This window comes from Lutra lutra, chromosome 8, assembly GCF_902655055.1.
Source record: "Lutra lutra chromosome 8, mLutLut1.2, whole genome shotgun sequence".
NCBI classification, from domain to species: Eukaryota; Metazoa; Chordata; class Mammalia; order Carnivora; family Mustelidae; genus Lutra; species Lutra lutra.
In genome coordinates, this window is record NC_062285.1 from 97,232,508 (window position 1) to 97,253,990 (window position 21,483).

Sequence of the window (21,483 nt, forward strand, 5' to 3'; positions counted from 1 at the left end):
CTTCCAGCTACCCTTATGGGTGACTCAGTTATAAGAGCCCTACGGGTTTACATATAGGCTAAAAACTTATATGATTAACCCCACCCCAAATCCCAATATAACATTGAGGAACATTTTATTTAGTCAGATAACCTGCCCAAGAAATTGAAATAAAGACCAATTTTAAACTATTTCGTAACTACCACCATCCTCGCATTCTCTTCCAACAAAAAGCATGATTCTAGCCTGTATTCTGCAGGCAAAAACAAAGAGAACACTCCCTATTGCATTAGTAGGGAAGCTCCTATTTCAGGGGCATCTTATTAAAGTGGACAGAAAACCCCTCCTATCTTTTCAGCCCGATTCACCACCAATTACACAGCTGTCTACTCTGTAGTTCTTAGCCCATTCCTCATATGCAAGTTTTTATGCCAATATGTATCGGTCTTAGAGGTTTGCCTCAGTGGCTTCCTAGAGACTATAACTTACTCATTATTAGAGTCCTTATAGTGTTATACGTAATAGTGCTGAAAGAATATTTGTCGAGTGGGTATAAGAATCAGTAAGACACAGGCTCAGAACGGTCCTTAAAAATAGGCAGCAGAATTGAATACCAATGTGCATGATTTAGAGAGTACTTTTTATCATGGATCGTAAAAGTCTTTTCCATGATGTGTCATGATGCCTGAAATTCTTCCACTGGGATTTATTCCATCACGTCTTGAAGACCTTCTGATTTTCAGGGATGTTGTAGTAAAGGAAATGAACATCTGGGTCCTGACAGTATCTTGTCTGATAGGTCCTCTGCTTCCATAAAACTTCGAGAATAAGCACGAAATGAACAGCACAGACGCGGGTACTGTGGGATGCCAGGGAAAAGACAGGTGACTGTAAGCTGGAATGTCAAGGAAAGGGAGAGGCTTGAGCTAGGCTCTGGAAGAACTTCATTTTCAGGGACAGACAGCGGGGAGATGTGGGCTGAAGAGAGCACACTTGCCGGCTCACTGGGAGCAGCAAAGTGCCCTGCTGGGAGAGAGTCTTCAGGGGTCCTTCTCACAATTAGCATTGGTGGTTTATCACAGCTTCTGACTGAATCTTTTTTACAGGTTTATTTTTCAGGAAAAAAACAGCTGTGTCCTAACTGGGTTTTCCAGACCTTGGTTATAACACTCATTGCTGTGATGGCATTTTGGTAAGAAAAACTTCAGTGTTATGCTCTACCAAGCTCTTTTTTTTCTTCCCATATTCCTTTTCTCACCTATGAACTGGGGACTGACCTATGTACTTTGAAGACAGGGAGCCCTTAAAAAAATAAAAAAGATTTTATTTATTTACTTGGGAGACAGAGAGACAGAGAGAGGACAAGCAGGGTGAGTGGCAGGCAGAGGGAGAAGCAGGCTCTCTGCTGAGCAGGGAACCCCATGTGGGACTTGATCCCAGGACCCTGAGATCATGACCTGAGGGGGAGGCAGACACTTAACTGACTGAGCCACCCAGGTGCCCTGAAGGGGCCCTTTTAAAGCTCATATTCTGGAGAAAAAAGCATGGACTTTCTGTACTTAAATGTGAGATGAAGGATGATTTTTTTTTTCAATCAACTGGTAATTTTTAGTAGCTCATTATGCTGTGTGTGTGTGTGTGTGTATGTGTGTGTGTGTATGTTCCAGTCTTACAAATAACTGTCTGAAATTGCTAGTTCTTTTTCCTATCTACTTGGGGGAAATCAGAGAGGGCAATCAGGTACAATCTGTTCTCCCCCAGACACTCCTATTTGTTAGGATTCTTCTGGACTCTTCAGTGAAGACCCAACACCAAAAGGGCCTTTGAGATAACCCCAAGATATATAACATATTGAAACTGCAGCCAAATGTACCCAGCAGCTGAAGCCAGCAAACGCAGTAAGGACAAAGGATTCGCTGCGAGCAGTGGGGGACTTGACCGCCCTCCGTCCTTAGCAGGGCTCTTCCTCCGGGCTCTGGTGTGCAGGCTCCTGCTGCCCAGATCGCCCCTCAGGCTCCAGGACTTGGTCATCTTGCCTATGTCCTCTGGACCTTGTTGTTTTTGGTCTATTTGCATGGTCACAGGGGTATTTATCTCTCAAAAAATGCTTTATGAGCGTGGGAAAGGACTTTTGGGCTTTGTCTCAAGGGGCACAGTCATTCTGAGAGGCAAAGGAAGGGGTAGTGCCAAGGTGCTGGTAGTTACAGAAGGTAGTGTGAGTCTCTCTCTGTGCCCTTCTCTCCCCTCAGCGTTTCAGCTTTTCACTGGCTACTGCCCACCTTGTGAAGCACCCCAGGTAGCTGACAGACACCACGACACAGAATCCCCACTGGAAGCCGCAGTCTTTTTCTCACTCTTCTAAGCAAGCTGTCCTCTGCTGGGATTCCCAGCTCAGGACAGTGTGAGCATCTACTTTAGCAGACATACACAGCAGACCTCTCTAGAGATACAGTGTCCTGTGAAAACCCAGCAGAATGGCTATAAGAAGTCTAATTCTGATGTACAGAGACTGCTTTTTAAACATGCGTATCAGAATTTTCTTATGAATTTCAGTATCGTGAACCACTAAGATTATAAGTGGGAGGTCATGGGGCTTGTTAAATTTGCTTCTGGCCTGTGGTAGCAAGAAGGGTCAAACCAGAATTCGCCTGCAAAGAAAGGAGCAGATGTCCATTTCATTCTATAATTCTGGAAGTTCTCTGGGTCAGGCATTGAAGTAGATGCCAGAGACAAATTAGAAAGAGCACTTCAGGATTAGTTGTAGGGAGACGGAGGGGGATCTGGGAGAACAACGTGAGGGAGACTGGGTCACAGCAAGCAGTTGCCAGGGTGACACAACGGATCCTGTCTGCCGGCATCTCTGGGGCTCGACACCACTTTCCCCAGACAGGGCTGTGCCTGCTGGGCAGTAACCTGCTCCTGCTGAGAACACTCTGGAAACTTCTTCTTTATGAGTGGAATTCAAACGTGTGGTATATTTCCTTGTGTATATTTAATAATAATAAATCCACCACCTTTGAAGGGGAACAGTGTAACGAGGGGTTGAGTCTAAGGAGCCAGGTGTGAAGGTGTATTGTGCTCTGAGAAGACAGGCAGACAGAAGATGTCAGAGAAGCAGCCAAAGGGTTTGGCGTCTATGCCTGACTAAACCCATGTGGCCTTTCCTCTCCGGGGCCAAGGGGTGGACACCCTCCACCAGTGGGATGTGAACTCCGCTCTGACTTTTTCCTGCAGGGAGCAGAGGGTTGCCTCCAGCGATTTACAGCTTCCTCTTGTAATCTTCCACTGGTGACAGACGCTTCTGAGGCAGCTTGCCAGGGCCAGGGGGCTGCTCTCTGGAAAAATCCGTCAGTGCGGAGCACCCCAGAGCCTCTTTGCTCTGGGAGGGGGAGGGCTTTCTCTTACCAGGGCAGAGAAGCAGAACGGTGCTGGTTTCCATGGTGCTTCTGTCAGCCGTGGCCGCATCCCCCCCCCCCCCCCCCGAATCTGTGTGGCCTGTGAGAGTGTATCTCTGGCCAGCTGGTTGTGTGAGATACAGATGAACTCAAATCTGTCACGTAATGTTCCCTTCTTCTTTTTTCTTTTTTTTTTTTTAACAGTGCCTTGACGATAGTCTCTCTTTACATACTTAGCTTAAAAGATCAAAACCAACGTGCCCCAAATCTTCCTCTGAGGTGAGAGTTTTGGTCTTGTTTTCCTTTGGGGAGAAGGATCCTTGAAGGCCTCCTTCATTAATCACTTAGTTTTCTTCCTCCAGCAATATCACCAACTCTCAGGAGCCCGCCCTGCCGCCCACAGCCTCCCCCTCAGGTAAGATTTAAGATTTTCACATTCCTCACTCTCAAACCTGGCCCCCTGTTTCCTGTGACTTGTCAACAAAAGAACCAGCTTTTCAGGTTAACCTTGTCGCTTCCCTCCCCTCTGCCTGATGCTTTGCAGCAGTGAATACATCCCTGGCAACCACACAGTCCTCCTTCCGAGTACCAGAAATCACTTTCTGTGAGATCCTGCCCTGTCAGGAGACTTATTGCTGCCCCATCTGGGGAAAGAGAGGAGTCCCCTCCGGTCCTGTGCGAATGCCGTCTCAGGAAGAGGAAACCCATCAGAAGCTATGGGCAGGTAAAGAATGTTCGAAGTGAAGCATCTAGGGCTCTGAAACCTGATGTGTTTTACTTTGCAAATATTCACTTGCCTAATCTGTTAATGGTCCCAGACAATGGTTCTACTTTTCTCTTTGGCGTGGCAGTCTCTTTAAAAACACAAGTATGGAAACTTGCAGTCCTCTATAAGATTGAGTTCCCTGCCCAGTGATGAAATTATAGCTGAGTAAGTGAAAAGGTTTCATTTGTCCATTGCCAACAAAGATAGTAATAGTAGAACATGTAAAGTAATCCTGGGTGGCTGGGTAGATTTGCCGGCTCACTTAGAACTTATAAAATGATGTCCTATCTGGGCTTTCTGCCCAAACCAAGCAGGGCAAAATGTAAAAGGCTTTGGAAGTCTAATGAGTTCAGGGTAAGCTGCAAGTCAGTGAAAATCACAACCCCTGTCCGAATATCCGTCTCTTCCTCCTAGGGACACACACACACACACACACACACACACACACGCACGCACGGAATTTTTTAAGAAGCAGATTTTTCATGTTAAAAAAATTATGGAGACTTGATTAAAGGCTAAAAGTATAATTATCTCTGTAAATCCATGTGTAATACATCCAAATGGATACTAATTCATTATTGTTTTGGGGAACCTTCTGCACATCCACAACAAAGGTATGGAATAATGATGACAATCACAGCAGTACATACATATTAGCATGGCTTATCCATCAGGATGCTGTGGCAGCAATAGCTCCTGAGTTACAGTGGCTTAATGTAGTAGAAATTGATTTCTGACTCTCTCTCTTTGTCAAATGTGGATCAAAAGAGGGCTCCCGCTCATCATCTCCTTTAGAACCTAACTAATGGAGACTCCACTTCAACCCATATTTCTGCAATCTCTGTAGCAGTGGTAAGAGAACATCGGTCTTAAAGCTCCCACCTATGTGTAGCATGTGTCACTTCTGCTTACATTTCATTGGCCAAAGCAAGTGACATTGGTCATGTCTCATCTGAAAAACAGTTGATAGGGGCACCTGGGTGGCTCAATGGGAAAGCCTCTGCCTTCAGCTTGGGTCATGATCCCAGGGTCTTGGGATCGAGCCCCGCATCGGGCTCTCTGCTCAGCAGGGAGCCTGCTTCCTCCTCTTTCTCTGCCTGCCTCTCTCTCTCTGTGTCAAATAAATAAATAAAATCTTAAAAAAAAATAAAAAAATAAAAAAATTGTTGATAAAGTGCAGACCTAACGTATGCCTGGAAGAAGATGAACCAGAATTTTTTGGGCCGTCCAAATGACTGACATGTACAGTGTGGTCACTGGTTGAAGTTTGGAGGCAGTGGTATGTTTTTTCTCTTTTGATATTACTGCATATCCTAGAGTTGAATAACTTCTACAAATCCTCCTCCTCCTCCTCACCATTGCCACCGCCATCACCATCATGATGGAATGAGATATTGCTGTACACAAAAACACTGCCGTAAGTCGTCTACATGAATAAACCATTCCATCCCCACAAGCCTGAAAGATAGGCACTATTATCTCCATTTTTTTCCAGTGAGGGGTGAGGTGTGGAGAGTTTTTCCCTATATCTGTAGGAGGCCATGCTTGCACTATTTTTTCTCATGAAAGCAACTTTTGATTGAACTTGGGATGAGATACACCACTCTAGGGCAAAGATAAAGCTTCCATGTGAAGAAAGAAATGTGTTTCAGTCATATTCTCAGTAATGTCAAATACGGAAAAGTCTAGTACTGTTAAAAAAAAAATCCCTTAAAGCCTTCATCTCTTGTGAAAGCACATGGACCCTTGTGACTGGTCAATCCTTTTCCTACCTCAGGAGCCCATGTTGGGTATACTTGGTGACCTTGTCTGAGAGTGGTCCTCAGAAGAGACCATCTCACCTATGAGAGATGTGCAACCATGGGTCCTGCGTGGGAAGAGGTCATGGACTGAGCCAATCTTCATTTTCAAAAATGTTCTTGACCCTTGAGCAAACTCCTTCCCATAGCAACCAGCTCTTCACGGGCAGAACAGTCTTCTCAAACCAGATGAAGGCTTATTGCTCTCCTCTCTGGGACACTGGGTGCCTGCATGTCTTCCATTGCCCAAGTAGGGGAGACTCCAAAGAGACTCCTAGAGAAAGAAGGGCTGCTCCACAGTGCCTGGCTTTGTCCTCCTAGATGCTGTCATCAGCTTCTCTGGGTAAAAATGAAATGTAAGTCTTGCTCTGCCAGGCTCCCTGGTACATGGGGAGAGTAGTCTCCTCTTCCCTCTTCCAGCCAGAGAGAGATAGCAAGGATTTACGTGTTCTTTTCACTGTCACCTTCTAGAAACCTGCAAACTTTTGGCGATTTAGAGACTTACAGAATGTGAGAGGGGTAAACCAGTGATACCTAACTTTTTAACCCATAGACTCTACTATTAATTCATTCTTCTTTTATAATTATTTGACTGAGAAAATACATAGAGGGAGAATGTTACTGTAAACTGTTAAGCTTTTAGTCAAATTATTTTTGTTAACCCTGCAGCAACATTTGAAGAATAGTACAAGCCCATGGGAGAGTTGTTACTTTTCAAGGGTGCAGACGCCACTGACTGCTTTGTGCAATCACCTGGGGTTCCAAGGTCCCCAGGTCAGGAACACCTCTGACTGATTCCAGCTCACCCACTGGCCATCTGATGAGATGGAGGCCCAGGACCTTGCTTAAGGTTCTGCAGTAAGTGACTAGCACAGTTGCCACAGGAACCTGAGTCCCCTGTGTCCATGCCCTGGGTTCCTGCCCATCTACCATTATCTCTCCTTTATTTGGGCACCGTGTGCACATGTACCAGGGATCAATTCCAGAGGAAGCCAAGAGTATTCCCTCTGTGGTTCTAGAAACCCCCTTTGGCATGCCCCTCCTCCAGGGTTGCCTAGAAGAGGTCCCTGATGTGGGGCGTTTCTGGTGGTATAAAGAAAGTCTCTTCTCTTCTGCTGCAGGTCCATCCTTCCCCTTTGTCCTGGGCACTATGTGACACTAGGGTTCCTAAATCTGAAAGTGGGGAAAGCCAGGCAAACTCTTTCAACCAGATGTTTCTGAGACATTGACAACTAACTAAAAATGGAAGAATAAGGACTCCTGGGTGGCTGAGTTGGTTGAGCATCTGCCTTCAGCTCAGGTCATGATCCCAGGGTCCTGGGATTGAGTCCCACATGAGGCTCCCTGCTCAGTGGGAAGCCAGCTTCTCCCTCTGCCTGCCATTCCCCCTACTTGTGCTCACTCTCTCTCTCTGACAGATGAATAGAATCTTTAATTAAAAAAAGTTAAAGGATAAAAATTTTAAAAAGAAATTCAATGGTTAAGGAAAAAAAACAAACAAACATGTTGGAATAACTCTCTAGGACGAAGAGTAATATCTAGCAGTTTACAAGCCCCAGAAAACACTTATGAGCTTCTTTTCTAAGGGGTAAGACCTCTAGTAAAATAAGGGAAGGGAAATTAGCATTTTTATGATATGCTGAGTGCAAGCCATTTTTCTTCTTTTGGACCCAAGCTGATTATATAAAATGTCTCTCAGAAAGGTTATCCCCCCCCCACTTCGTATAAAAGGTTTGGGTTAGACTAACCAAGAGGTGGAGAGTGGGTATTTTAGAATATTGAGTTTCTACTCTGAGGAGCCAACTGAGTGCGATGGATTAGATTTTAATCTATGGAAACAATAAGGACCTAAATAGCCAGAGTTAGATAGGAAAAAGTAAAGAGCTTATGAGGAGAAAAATCTATGGAATTCTACAGATGTTAAGAATTTTGGTGAAGACTTAAAAAAAAATCTCATGAAACTAAAGGCATGGGAATTCATGCTTATTTTGTTTTGGAGACCAGAACTCTGGGAAGAGCAAATGGCAGAAAGAAACTGACTCCCTGTGTTAAAGGACACAGTCATCAATCGGTTGGGCTCATTGACTTTTTCTTGGCATGAGTCTGGTTCAATCAGGAAAGAAAAAGGTATCCAAGATGCTGTTTTGGAACTCAGCCATGCAGCACAATTTTATAAGTAATGCTATATACACACTCTACCACAACAGGATATGCTTTGGTTGGAGACCATCTTAAATCTTTCTTCTCCAGAAGTTTCTAATTTAGTTTATTAGGAGATCTTTTCCGCTGATTGCAAAATCTGTCTCCAGCTTCACAATGAAAACTGCTGGAAGTGTATATTAAGTTTATAGTGAATATTACTGGAAGACATTTATAAAATGAGAACCACCCCTGTTTGACTACAGGAGAATTTATGGTTTTCTAATAACCAGCCTTTCAGAATTGAATAGTCTTGCCTCAGAGAAGTGACAAACTGGAAATGTTTTATAGGAGATTTAAAATTTATTTCCAATCCTGCATTTGAAAAGCCATTTTTATAATTCTAATCTGCAAGATTATCTCTCCTTAACTTTACCTTTTAATTACTGTTTTTAAAAATACTGTTATCCATCAGATACTAAATCCTATCACAGGATTCTGTGTCTCCAGGAACATGAAAACATGCTTCTCTGGAAGTGAGGAAACTCTGTAATTCTGTTCCCAAAATTTATAATGAGTCCTGTTCTGCAAATTCAGTGGGAAAGTAGAAAAAGAGGTAAGGGATGGAAACAGACAGGATGGAGAAGTTCTGGTTTCCTCTTCTTTTTATGTTTCAATTGCCATATAAATTCACATCCTTCTATGGAAGCAATCATAAGCAAAACTCATAGCAGGGGATGTGTGCTTGACAAAGATTGGAATAGCTGGAATCCAAGAAATCTAGAGGCCTTTTGGACAGCACATATATTTATACCCAAAGGGAAATATATATTCAATTTTCTAGAAAATTCTCATGTGTCAAGATCCATTTCTTTTTTTTTTTTTTAAGATTTTAAAATTTATTTACCTGACAGAGATCACAAGTAGGCCGAGAGGGAGGCAGAGAGAGAGGAGGAAGCAGGCTCCCCGCTGAGCAGAGAACCCGATTCGGGGCTCGATGTCAGGACCCTGAGATCATGACCTGAGCTGAAGGCAGAGGCTTTAACCCACTGAGCCACCCAGGCACCCAAGATCCATTTCTTTTTAATGATCAGGTCATGATCCTAGAGTCCTGGGATCAAGGCCCACATCGGGCTCTCTGCTCAGTGGGGAGCCTGCTTTCCCCCACCCCCCCGACCCTGCCTGCCTCTCTGCCTACTTGTGATCTCTGTCAAATAAACAAATAAAATGTTAAAAACAAAATGAAAAGGATATTAGGCAAGATGCTCCAGAAACCTGCCTCTCCTTCAAATTCTCTCTCCCTCCCCTTTGCCAACAGGGTGAAGGAGATCAGATTCCCATGTCCATTCCCATCATCCCTCTGCACTCATCTGCTGGCAATTTCCCCTTTGAGTGTGTAAGAGGAAACATTTTTCTAGAGGGTATATGATGGACTCTGCTTCTTCTTTCCCTTCCCCTCTTCCTTCCATCCTCCCACTTTGCTGAGCACCTGCAGAGAGCCCAGGATTGCCTTACCTGGGGCAATGGCAAGTGCATAAGATGAGCGCAGGCTTCTAGAAGTTCACAGTCATTTTTGTGGACAGGTAAACAAGCCTGTGTGCTTAGTGTAGGAAGTCCTAACCATGGCAGATTTACTTAGAAGTGATGGCACCCAACTAATGTGTGCTCTAGCATTTGCTTTCCATCCTGAAATTCCACACAAAAACATGAATAGAAACTTGTTTTAGATCTCGCATCTCTTTCTTATGAAAGCAACACACCTTGTATCAACTTCTGTCTCTTGTTAAATGAGGGTACTGTTTTTGTGTTTTACCCCAAACTATGTTGAAAAATATAAACATTATATAATGCAAAAGAAGGAATACAGTGAACAGTACATAGCCTTGAGAAAAAAATCAGCAAATTAAAAAAAAAGACTGCAAAACCTTCAAAATTCTATTTAAAGACTTGTTTAGTAACCCACTAAATAATTGCTTTTACCATTCACTTTAAGATATTTTCCCCCAAAGCCTTCACAACAATCCTCTGAATAGTTACCTTTCCCAAACTGCTTATAAAATGCCTTTTCAGCTGTGACAGGGCAAAACCACTCCCCCACTTCCTTCCTTCCCCACAAGCCAGCTCCAAGCCCCCCACACCACTGATCTGCTGCTTTGGCACCATGGTCCCCACCTGGGGCTTTAAGCTCTCTTTTTTTTCCTGTGTGGATCACATTATGCTAAGAGTTACAGAGAAATCAGAGAATTTTAATAGAGGTTCCCTATTCTGGGGTTTTCAAGAAAGGGCAAAAATACATACAAGTAATAAAACTGTGATGACATACTTTTGATGTGATAATAGACTACTAACTGATCACCACATGGGTGGTTCTGTAGTAAGGCGGTGACGTCAGAGCAGAGGGCCGTGAGCCACAGTGATCCGACCTGTTATGGCCGCCATCACAAAGGACCACAGACTGGGCAACTTCAACTACAGAATTTATTTTCTCACAGTTCTGAAGACCAGAAGTCCAAAATCAGAATGTTAACAGGTCTGGTTTCTTCTGAGACCTCCCTCCTGGACTCACAGATGGCCACCTTTGCTGTGTGTCCTTGCAGGGTTTCCTCTCTGCCTGTCCCTGGTGTCTTAAGTGTCCTAATCTCTTCTTATAGGGGGGACACCAGCCAGATTGGATTAGAGCCAGCATAACGGCTTCGTTCTAACTTGATTGTCTCTTGAGAGGCCCTATCTCCAAACAGAGGCATGTTCTGAGAGGTTGGGGCTTCAACACAAGAGTTTGGGGAACAAAGTTCAGCCCAAAACAGATGGCTTCTTGGGGAAGATGAGAACATATTATATCCATAAGAAATGAGGTAGGCATTGGATGGGTGGAAAGGCAGGAGTGAGAACGGGTAGAGAAACATTCAACTGACAGAAGGGACACACATACTGGGTTTCCTCTCATCCTGGCCAAGCCTTAAAGTTTGACAGACTTTTTTTCCTCTTCAGAAGACAGAAGTTTGTCATCCCTGGCAAGAGATGCGCTAACCAGCCCTGACTGGGGGAGTGACTGTAAGTTTACAGCCAAGCGACTTTCCTTTGGCTTCAGAGTAGAGGCCCTGGGAGTGGCAACAGGCAGTGAAAGCATTACAGGAGTGAGGACGGGGGACAAAGGCTGCACCCTACAGCCAATGCTCATGGGGATTAGGGTTAGATTTTTATAATCAATGCATCTAACCATTAAGGAGGCTTAGAGATGGTCGTTCACACTAGAGTAGAGGAGGTTATCTCCATGGATTTTGATAATTTATTTGAGTCTCCTACATTCTTCTTCAATTCTGACTGTACTTTTCATTTGTTTTCTAAGTTTTGTTTTGTTTTTTAAAGCTTTCTTTCTTGGCCAGATTGCATTTCACACTGCACCCTCCATTTTCAATAAATACCAATTTAGTTGGATTTCCAGGGTCCAGAAATTCTTTTGGATGTTATGGGACTACCTATTAGAGCATGGGTTTTTATGAGTTTTCTTAAAATTTACTATAACAACAACAAAAAGACTTCTCCTCTTCCCCTTCCCTCCCCTTCTTTTTCCATTTGAATGCAAATGGAACCCATTCTATCTAGGAAACTCTTCTTTCACTTTGGGTAATTTGGAGACATTGCAGAAGCAGGATAGTTTTCCTCTGCAGAAGAGGTTACTTTCTTTGTTTCTTCTCAATACAGGGATTGATACAACCATCAGTTCTATTCAGATCATGGAAATCCAGCAAGTAATAGATCATCGGTATTGTGGCCGAGGCCTCCAGTGCAGGTGGGTAAGCCTCCCCATTCTACCCCGATTGTTTCTGGAACTCACTCAGGGCTCTGGGTTTCTGAGGCTGGAATGAAAGCTCAAACTACATGGTAAAAATCAATGTGTGCTTATGTTGCTCCTTAAGTGAAAACACATTTGTTACATGGTAGACGAGGGCATCATAAAATGGTTGCTATTAGCAAATGTCAATAAACCACAGCTCCAATGATTCCACCCTCCCATGTTAATGGGTGAGTCCAAAGCAAAAAGCTTAGGGGGCAACTCTGTGGCCCACTCTCTGAGGACACATACAGTAGGCTGTACAGGGCTGCCAGTTAATTGTATCGACAGGAAAGACATTGTTACTCATGGCTCCAAGTAATGAATGAGCTGATGTTTATACATTTTAATAACAAGAAATATCATTATTTTAATTGCTAAATAATAAAGCTTATCTTGGCTTTTTCAGTTAGGAGTGAAAAAAAAAATCCAGATATTACAAAAGTTCTCATTGACCTCCGTATCTATTGTGTGTGGTCAGGTAACGATGCATTTAGAGTCTAAGCACAGACCACAAGTAGCTTCAAGCTAGCCTGATAGGCAAGTTGAAGGCGTTAAGAATGGGAACTTATTTTTCTTTCTCTGATAAATTTTTACGGGGTGATTGCTAGGTGAAAGACAAGACCCTGTACTTTGAACTGGTGTCACAAATCCTTGGGATTCTCAGCCTGATTTCTTTTCAACCTGATGTAACTTAGACTTCAAGTTGATGACCCTGAGCTTTAAAAATAAACTGTATGGTGCTTTATGACTTGTTTATGGCTTTGACATTCATTATGATGTAGAATTCTTCCCCAAATCCCTCTGAGGTTGGTTTAGTTGATCCCATTCTGCCATTAAGGAACCTGAGCTCCAGTGAGCTTAAAGAAGTCAGAGACAGACATTAATTATTGTGCTAGGGTGAGATAATGCAGAAGTGTGGGATGACTGGGTTTCAAATTCCAGAACTTCGACAAGGTGTTTATCCCCCCTGATTGTCTGTTTCTCCTCTGGGAGGTGAGGCTACTGAGTTGGGTGGCTGCGAAGTGGGCAGACGTCGGGGCCACATTGTAGGAAGTGAATTCCATTTATCTCTGCTTCTTCGCCATTGAACCAGGCTCTCCTGATCCCAATTCAGATCAATTCCTTTTATTTCTGTGTTCTCATTTTTAACAACTTACTTTAGGATTGATTAAAGAGAATCTAAAATGATGAGCTCTTCTTCCAATGCATCTGGTTTTAAGTTGTCTTTCCGTATAAGGTATGGCCTTGAAGATTATAAGAATTTGTGTTGGATATGCTATGCTTTTCTGCTAGAGTTTTTATTATAGGAGGAATCCCAGGAAGCCCCCATTTGCCCCCAAGTAGCTCCCTTCCAGGGGCTGCAGGGCAGGAGTGTCTGTGGATGCCATAGTTTTCTCAGTCACAGAACTGCGATTAGGACTATTATAATGTTAGTTCATTCAGGTTCTGAAAGTGCGTGGTATTTCCTACTCATATTGCCTAAAAGGGAGTGATTCGGAGTAGGGAAGCTGGTATTCATTATTTTCAGTCCTCCTTTCCAGAGGGATGGTTGGTTTGAGGCCTTTGCCTCATTTGTCTCCTGAAATCTGTGTCTCCTTAACGGGGACCAGAGTCGTTTCCTGTGCACTCGATTATACATATTTAGCCTGGGATTTGGCTTTCCATCACTTCGTCTGTGTGTTCCAACAAACCATCAATCTTTGTGGTATGGTTTGTATATGAAGACCTGAAAGAGATCACTTTGAAATTTGGCAAGTACGTCTCTGAAAAACATAAAGCTCTACCATGCTAACTTTGATTTTTTGGGTCTGTTATAGACTATTTCACACTTATGTAGTATATAATGAGTAACAAAAGCCTTTTGAAGACTTTCCTGTGTATTCTGATTTGTGGTTTTCTTTTCTTTTTTTTTTCATAATTAGCTCTGGAAATTACAATTACAATATTCCTGTTAATAAGCACACACCTACCAATGTCAAATTCTCTCTGGAAATCAAGTGAGTAACTGTAGAGAACAATTCTGCTTCTGTCACTATTTGAATAGCAAGTCTGAACTTCCTTCACAATTTGATCAGTAAGTTAGAGGGTGGGACATTATCAGTCTGTGTCCACTGACACTGGTTGAGTGGAGAGGTGGCTGGCTTGAGGGAGGAGTCTTCAAAATGAAGGTGTGGGGGACGCCTGGGTGGCTCAGTTGGTTAAGCTGCTGCCTTCAGCTTGGGTCATGATCCCAGTGTCCTGGGATCCAGTCCCACATTGGGCTCCTTGCTCGGCGGGGAGCCTGTTTCTCCCTCTGCCTCTGCCCTCCTCTCTGTCTGCCTGTGCTCGTGCTCTCTCTCTCTCTCTAACAAATAAATAAATAAAATCTTTAAAAAAAAAGAATGAAGGTGGGGGTCTTCCAGCCTCCCTCAGTGGAATGGAAAGACTCTAGGCTTCACACTCACAACTGTAAAATGGGAGTGATCTTGGATTTGATGTTTACAAGCTGCAGACTACCCCTGTGCCCCTTTGAATTGGGGTGAGAGCAAGAGGAATAGCACACCGCCTGGGTGGGGAGCTCCTGGTAGCAACGCTAATGCAGACCCCACTCCCTCCCCAGAGGGGTTCAAGGAGTCAGAGTTTGGAGTTGGGCAGACCAGGGTTCAAATTTTGTCTCTGCCACTTACTAATTCTATAACCTTTTGGAGAAACCACTTATCCTCTCTGAGCTGTTTTTATCTATAAAATCAGTTTGAGATAATACCATAAGACATAGAGCTGTTTTGGGAATCACTGTTAATAATAGTGAAATTAGGGGCACCTGGGTGGCTCAGTCAGTTAAGCAGCCTTTGGCTCCGGTCATAATCCCTCTCCCTCTACCAGCCGCTCTGTCTACTTGTGCTCTCTATCTCTCTGTCAAATAAATTTTAAAAAATCTTTTTTTTTAAAGATTTTATTTATTTATTTGACAGACAGAGATCACAAGTAGGCAGAGAGTCAGGCAGAAGGGGGGTGGGCAGGCTCCCTGCTGAGCAGAGAGCCTGATGTGGAGTTGATCCCAAGACCCTGAGATCATGACCTGAGCTGAAGGCAGAAGCTTTAATCCACTGAGCCACCCAGGTGCCCCTAAATAAATAAAATCTTTTAAAAAATAGTGAAATTAATAACTACCATTTGCTGAGTGCAGAGCATACACCAGACGCTCTCCACTTTAATAGTGGGTCATATAATCCTCACAATAACCGTCCGAGTTGGGTTTTTCTTTTCTAGATTATATTTTTCAGATGGGAATGTTTAGGTCTGGAGAGGGTTGAACACACTTGTCCCGAAACTCACAGCTAGTAAGCCATGGAGCTGGGTTTCAAACTCAGCCCATCCTTTAAATCATCACTTTCCTGATGAAATGAGAGATGTAAGAACATTGCTCCTTCCTGGCTTATAGTAGGTGCTTCATAAATGGTAGCTTTTATTATGACTACCTTTTCTTCAAAATCACAAAGCTCTAATTTAATCTACTCTCACCAAATATTTAAAATAATTACAGTACTTTAAGACTTTGACCCACTTCACTCAAATTATGCAGTGAGCTTCTCACCGGGAAGATAGATGGTTTTTATTCTGTGTCTCTGACCGTAGTCTCTCCTTTTCTGCCCCCTCTACATTTTCTCTCTTCTTCCCTTTCGTTTCTCCATCTCATTCCCTTTCCTCTGTCCTCTGCTCTCCCCCTCTGCTTCCCCAGCTCTCTCCTTCCTCCTCTATCCATTTCCCACTGCTCTATCCCTTCCTCTGTTTCACGCAGGCTTCATGATCCTTCTCTCATCAACTTCACTTCTACAATGAGTTGATGACACTCGACCCAACTGCTTGCCTTAGAAAGGTTTGTTTCAAGCAGCAAGTATTTTGTGACTCAGAACTCATCACATTTCATGCAGAGCAAGAGCTAAATGTACTGTCTTCTAGCACTCCCTGAGTAGCCTGGAATAGCCTTTCCTCATTCATTCCTAGGGAAATAGAGGGAAATAAGCTAACATGGTGTATCCCCTGAAGTGGCAGAAGACCATCTTGAGACGCTAAATCAGGCTTTTTAGTTTAAGAGCCATTTTTCTAATATGGGTGATTTAAAAATAACACACAGACTCAACTGAGATTGTAGGTTGTCCCACTTGTGCAAAAAGATCATTTCCAAAGACAGACAGATCTCATCCTCTTGATGGTAATTAATGGGCTAACCTCCAGAGGAGAATCATTCTTTCTGGCAGGACTCCCACTCTGACAGCTATGACAGTAGGTAAATTCTAACGGGGCTCAGCCCCACATCCCTTCCTGTTTGTTTACCTTGCTGCTGCAAACAGTATGTACTCAGATCAGGGTTTGTAGAATCTGAAATCCTGGAAACTTCAGGTAGATGCAAATTTAGCTGCCAGTGAAAAGAGAAGGGATAGCTCCAAAATGGATTTATTTATTTATTTATTTATTTATTTATTTATTTTTAAAGGTATTATTTATTTATTTAGAGAGAGCTCTAGCAGGGTGAGGGGCCGAGGGAGAGGGAGAATCTCAAGCAGTCTCCTTGCTGAGTGTGGAGCCCAATGAGGGGCTTGATCTCACCACCCTGAGACACGACCTGAGCCGAAACCAAGAATTGGACACTTAACTGACTGAACTACCCAGGTGCCCCCCCAAATGACTTTAAGATCTATGGTGATAGACTGCTGCTGCTGGAGTGATTTCAGCCATGAGATTACGTTTTAGAGCTGTCAGAGGCTACCTCAGGTGGTTTTGATTGGTTCAGAACTGATGTAACAGATCCACTATAGCCTGGGAGCCTTAACAAACATTTGCCTTCCACCGTTCTGGTGGAATGGTGGAGGTTGGGACATCCCATATGGAGGCACTGGCAGGCTTGGTGTCTGGGGAGGGCTCACAGAAGGCCATCTTCTCACTGTGTCTACCTGGCAAAGGAACAAGAGAGCCCTCTGAGGACCTTTGAGAAGACCAGTAATCCCACTCATGAGGGCCCACACTCGAGACCTGATCACTTCCCATAGGCTCTGCCTCCTAACACATCACAGTGGAGACTGGGATTTAGGCCTATGAATTTGGGGGAGGGGAACCTGAATGTTAAGTCTATCACAGTAATCATGTGGGACTGAGTTTCTTTCTGTAATAAGGAGTTGTGAATGGGCATATGGGCATTGACAAGCTTAGTGTACTAAAATGCCTACCTGAAACTGAGTGGGTGTCCAAGTTATGTTCCCATTCATACCTCTTTTTACCAAGGTGTAGTCCAGTGGAGCTGGTAACTGCTTTCCCTTTGCCCTTTCTCTCTTTTGTCTCTCGAAGCACAACAGAGCCATTGATAGTCTTCCAGTGCAAGTTCACCCTTGGAAATATATGTTTTCATGGTACAAGGGGAGCCAAGAGGACACAAAGCCGCCAAGAAGTCTCCCAAGAGATGACACAGGTAATGCTTTCCAGCCCCTGGGCCTTCTATCCCTGTTCCCGAAGAAGTGTGTCTAGAATTGTGGTAGAGCCTCTGTTCCCGACGAAGAGTGGGATGCCATGGGCCGCCCGCCAGGGTTTCTCCTTGCTGGCTGACCCCCATCACCAGGTTCGGCTGTATCTTCCTGTGTCCTTCAGAGCCTGCCGAGTGTTTCAGTGACTCCTCTCAAAAGCTGTTGCCACAGATAACTTTCCTAGAGGAGTCAAAGAAATGCTTTCTCAGACGATAGTCTTTCCAGTGGTAAATGTGGTTATGAAATGGATCTCTTTCATGCATTATTTAGGGCTATCAGCACATTTGGACACTCCCTGTAGCCCCGTTCTTTGACAGCACGTACCATTTCCGTGTAGCTGCGCCGGTAAGCTTGCTTACTTTTCTTTTTCTTTCCTTTTCTTCTCTCTTTCTCTCTCTCTCTTTTTTTTTTTTTTTTTTTTTTTTTTTTTTTTTGCCTTTTTCTTTCCAGGGAGGGAGGAAGAAACAGACCATTAAAACAATCAATCAATCGTTCAATTACTTTAACTAATGCTTACATTAATCATTCCTTTTTTCTTCTGTTCTGACAGGATTTAGCGGACTGTTCAACGGATCCTTATTTTGCTGGGATATTCTTCACAGATTACTTCTTTTACTTCTATCGGCACTGCGTCTAATTTATTTGAGTTTGGTTGAGGACTTTGCCAAAGAAAAGTGCTCAGAAGTTCGGTCAACGGAAATATAGCCTCTGCAATTTCTTTCTTCTCTTTGTAAAACATTCACGTTTATTGCCACAGGACTTGTTCAGGCTTTGGGTTGAACAGTTTTGAGCCATTAATGAGGAGAATAAAGGGTTTGCTGCAACTTGAGATAATGTGGTCTTTGATTTTACTATGAAGACAACATTTCTTGAACAGCGTGGTTGGGCTTGAAAATACTGCTTCTGGCATTAAGGAATCTATGAGGTCAAAGAGGCAGGTCTAACTTCAGTTTGTCTGATGTGTTTCTTACTGTAGCTTTGGAGAAAAATAAAAAGGCCCATTTCATCCATGTCAGCTTGGACCCGCTGCATTGAGAGTGTATGGTACGGTGTGTATTGGGGGACAGATGGGTGGTGTCTGATAGCGGAGCTCACATTTATGCAGACTATTGCCATGTGTTTGTGGGAGAGAAGGAATAGGAAGGAGCAACAGTGGGAGAGAGTGAAAGAGAACTACATACACTAGACTACAGAACAGAGCTGGCTAATGAATTGGATTTAGGAGAAATTGTTGCTATTATACCCTATAATGCTTGATGGACATTGAGTTTTCTGTGCTCTCTTGTGAAGCACTAACTTGTGACAAGTTTTTAAGATAACCCAGATAATCGAGGCCCAGACAGTTGCATTTAATCTCCCGGTTGTCAATGGTTTTCGGATTTTGTTTTGTTTTCCCTCCACATATGAGGGCAACTCTTACAGGGCCATAGTGCCCCTCTCCATTGTTTACAGCTAAATTAGCTTTTGGATGCTTCTCACTGGCTTATGGGTACATTTGTATGCCTTCCCCAACTTAGAATGGCCAGAAATCCTCTAGCTGGAGACTATCAACCGTGTCTTTTATTTTGTTTTGACCTTTGAGGTCAAAACCTGATGTTTTGACCTTTGAGGATCTGGCTGACCTTAGTGGGACTCTACCTCCTAGGGTTAGTCAATTCCTAGAGAGAGTAAACCACCAGCCCATGAGTGCTTTTCAAATACAAACCAACCAATCCTGAGTCCACACTGCAATCCACCTCCTGCATCAGCTCTCATACTCCACCTGCCCTAACCACATCAGGTCCCGGTACCAGCCAGCTGGGCACAGACCCTGTATCCCAGAGCCTGTTCACCCTGCCTCACCTGTTCCTGCCCATGGAAACCACAATAAAGGCCCTTGCCCATAGCTCTTCCCCCTTCCTCTGCCTCCTGACTGACGCTGGTGCTTCCTAGTGTGTGCCCCCACCCTGCCCCCGAATGTGGCATATGCCCTTCTCTTGGGAACTGAAACAAATTATCTTTTCAATGGCAATCATTGGCCATCTCATACCTCAAATTCTCTATTAATACACTATATCTTATGTCATGGAAGTTCAAGCCCCTCTAGCTCTAGTCCCAGGTGACAAGGCTGCTGAGTGGCTGGCCTTCTCTTATCTTACTGTTGGCCTTTGGGAGTCAATTAAGAAATGAGAGTGTTTGATTTTTTTTTTTTTTTTTACTTTGACAGTCATGACCAGTAGTAATAATATATCCTCCTCTTCCTTATTTTCAAATATTACTAAACCTGTGCCACATGAATGGAAATTAATTGGGAGACCCCATCTATTAAGAAAAGAAGAGATGGGGTCCTTGCTCTCCCAGAAGGCATTTTGAAATGAACTCAATGATACAGAGGTAGTTTAACCCCGTAGGACCGGAGACTTTGGATCCAAACAACCCAGGCTTTGAGTTCATCTGTGAATTTGGACTTTATCTGTGTACCCTTGGGCTACTTAACTCCTCAAAGCCTCAAGTTCCTCTTTTAAGGAAAAGGAGAGTGAGTAGACACGGTTAAATGAGATAAAATAATGTCAAGCACAGATAGGCTGTAAATAAATCTAAACTATTGTTATCACTGCCCTGTAACAGAATCATTACAAAGATTACAATGGAATTATAAAGGGACTGAGTCACTGAACGCTCACAGCACATCAAGGCATGTTTGTCATCTGTCAAAACCAAACAGCAGATAGAGCATACACATGTATTGCATAATGTTTCTATTTTTTTCTATATTTGGAAAATTGTTCTCCCTTTCACTAACAGCATAGGCTTTGTGGGAAATTAAATAAGGTAGTTAATTCTTGGGAGGAGGATTTTAGGATTTCTGCGATTGCCTGGATTCACATTCAGACTTGCTTGTCCTCAGTTGTCATATCAGTCTGTCCCAGCATGACCTGTGTCTAGAGACTTCATTTTTCCATTTCATTTTTTAATAGCATCCCAGGTGCTTGGTGTGGGAGGGACTCCATTAATCTGACTCTTCCTCTAGGAAAGAAAGCTGGTCAGCCGTGGAATTACAGAGTTCTTTCCAGCCCGCAGATCCCATGCTGTCCTTCACGTGCTTATGTTCCAAAAAGCATGGGGGTTTCAGACACCTCATGTAGGCTCAGTAACATTGCCAAAAGAGGATTTCTTTCAAACAAACCCTGCTTTCAAATTAAATTCTATTACAAAACTGGAAGTCTTTTTCCCACCACAACAAAACAAACAAAACAAAATAAAAGGGTGTGCCACGGGAGATTGTGTTGAAAGTCTTCAGAAAGGAAGGATTTAACACAGTAAACAGACCTGTGGCAATCTGTGGCATCCTGGGATTAGTTAAACCTACTAGGAGAATAAACTTGCTGGAAGATTCTCCTATTTAAAGGGCTCCTCCAGTCATGAGATGTCCGCTGTGGACCATGCTGCTTCAGGTCAAAAGATTTTTTTCCTTTTGCCAGAGAATTCTCTCTATAGAAATATTCCCAAATTTAAGAAATGTCTATAAATCTTTCTCCCCAAAGCTCATACTCTCAGTCTAATCATGGGCAACATATCAGATAAATCCAGAGTGACCATCTACAAAATGCCTGACCAATACTCCTTAAAATCCTCAAAGTTATCAAAAACAAGGAAAGTCTGGGAAATTGTCAAAGCCATGAGGAGCTTAAAGAGATATGGCAACCGAAGGCACCATGGTAGCCTGAATGGGAGCCTGGCACCAGAAAGAGGCAGCAGATAAAAACCAAGGACATTTCAATAAAGTATGGAGTGTCATTAATAAAAATGTATCAGTGTTGGCTCATTTATTGTGACAGGTGTTAATGATTGGAGAACGAGGTGTGGAGTTTATGGGAACTCTTGCACGAGCTTCACAATTTTTCTATAAGTCAAAATCTGCTCTAAAATTTAAAAAACATATATTTTTTAAAAGTCAGAAGAGAAGTCCCTAGGAGCCGGGCTGAATATCACATGGTGCCACCAGCTGCCATTTGCAATAAAATATTATAGGATAAGTACAGTCCTGAAAAACAGGTACAGTTTAATCTCAGGGCATTTATATCTTAGTTACAGT

At 43.3% G+C, this 21,483-nt stretch overlaps 1 protein-coding gene across 3 annotated transcripts in view; it reads left to right on the forward strand.

Annotated features, from left to right (window-relative positions):
• The window catches only part of MYRFL (myelin regulatory factor like), a 118,639-nt gene extending 100,402 nt beyond the window's left edge, over positions 1–18,237 (forward strand). The window contains exons 16-25 of one of the 3 annotated variants that reach the window (XM_047742192.1): positions 1,086–1,171; positions 3,579–3,653; positions 3,737–3,789; positions 3,919–4,098; positions 11,067–11,129; positions 11,781–11,868; positions 13,836–13,910; positions 17,173–17,356; positions 17,679–17,753; positions 17,959–18,237. In XM_047742192.1, coding sequence (XP_047598148.1) covers positions 1,086–1,171; positions 3,579–3,653; positions 3,737–3,789; positions 3,919–4,098; positions 11,067–11,129; positions 11,781–11,868; positions 13,836–13,910; positions 17,173–17,356; positions 17,679–17,753; positions 17,959–18,045 — 966 coding nt within the window. In that variant the 3' untranslated portion in view covers positions 18,046–18,237. The remainder of the gene's footprint in view (positions 1–1,085; positions 1,172–3,578; positions 3,654–3,736; positions 3,790–3,918; positions 4,099–11,066; positions 11,130–11,780; positions 11,869–13,835; positions 13,911–17,172; positions 17,357–17,678; positions 17,754–17,958) is intronic. The other 2 variants (XM_047742194.1, XM_047742193.1) reach the window with 2 other exon arrangements.
• Positions 18,238–21,483: the final 3,246 nt, after the last annotated feature.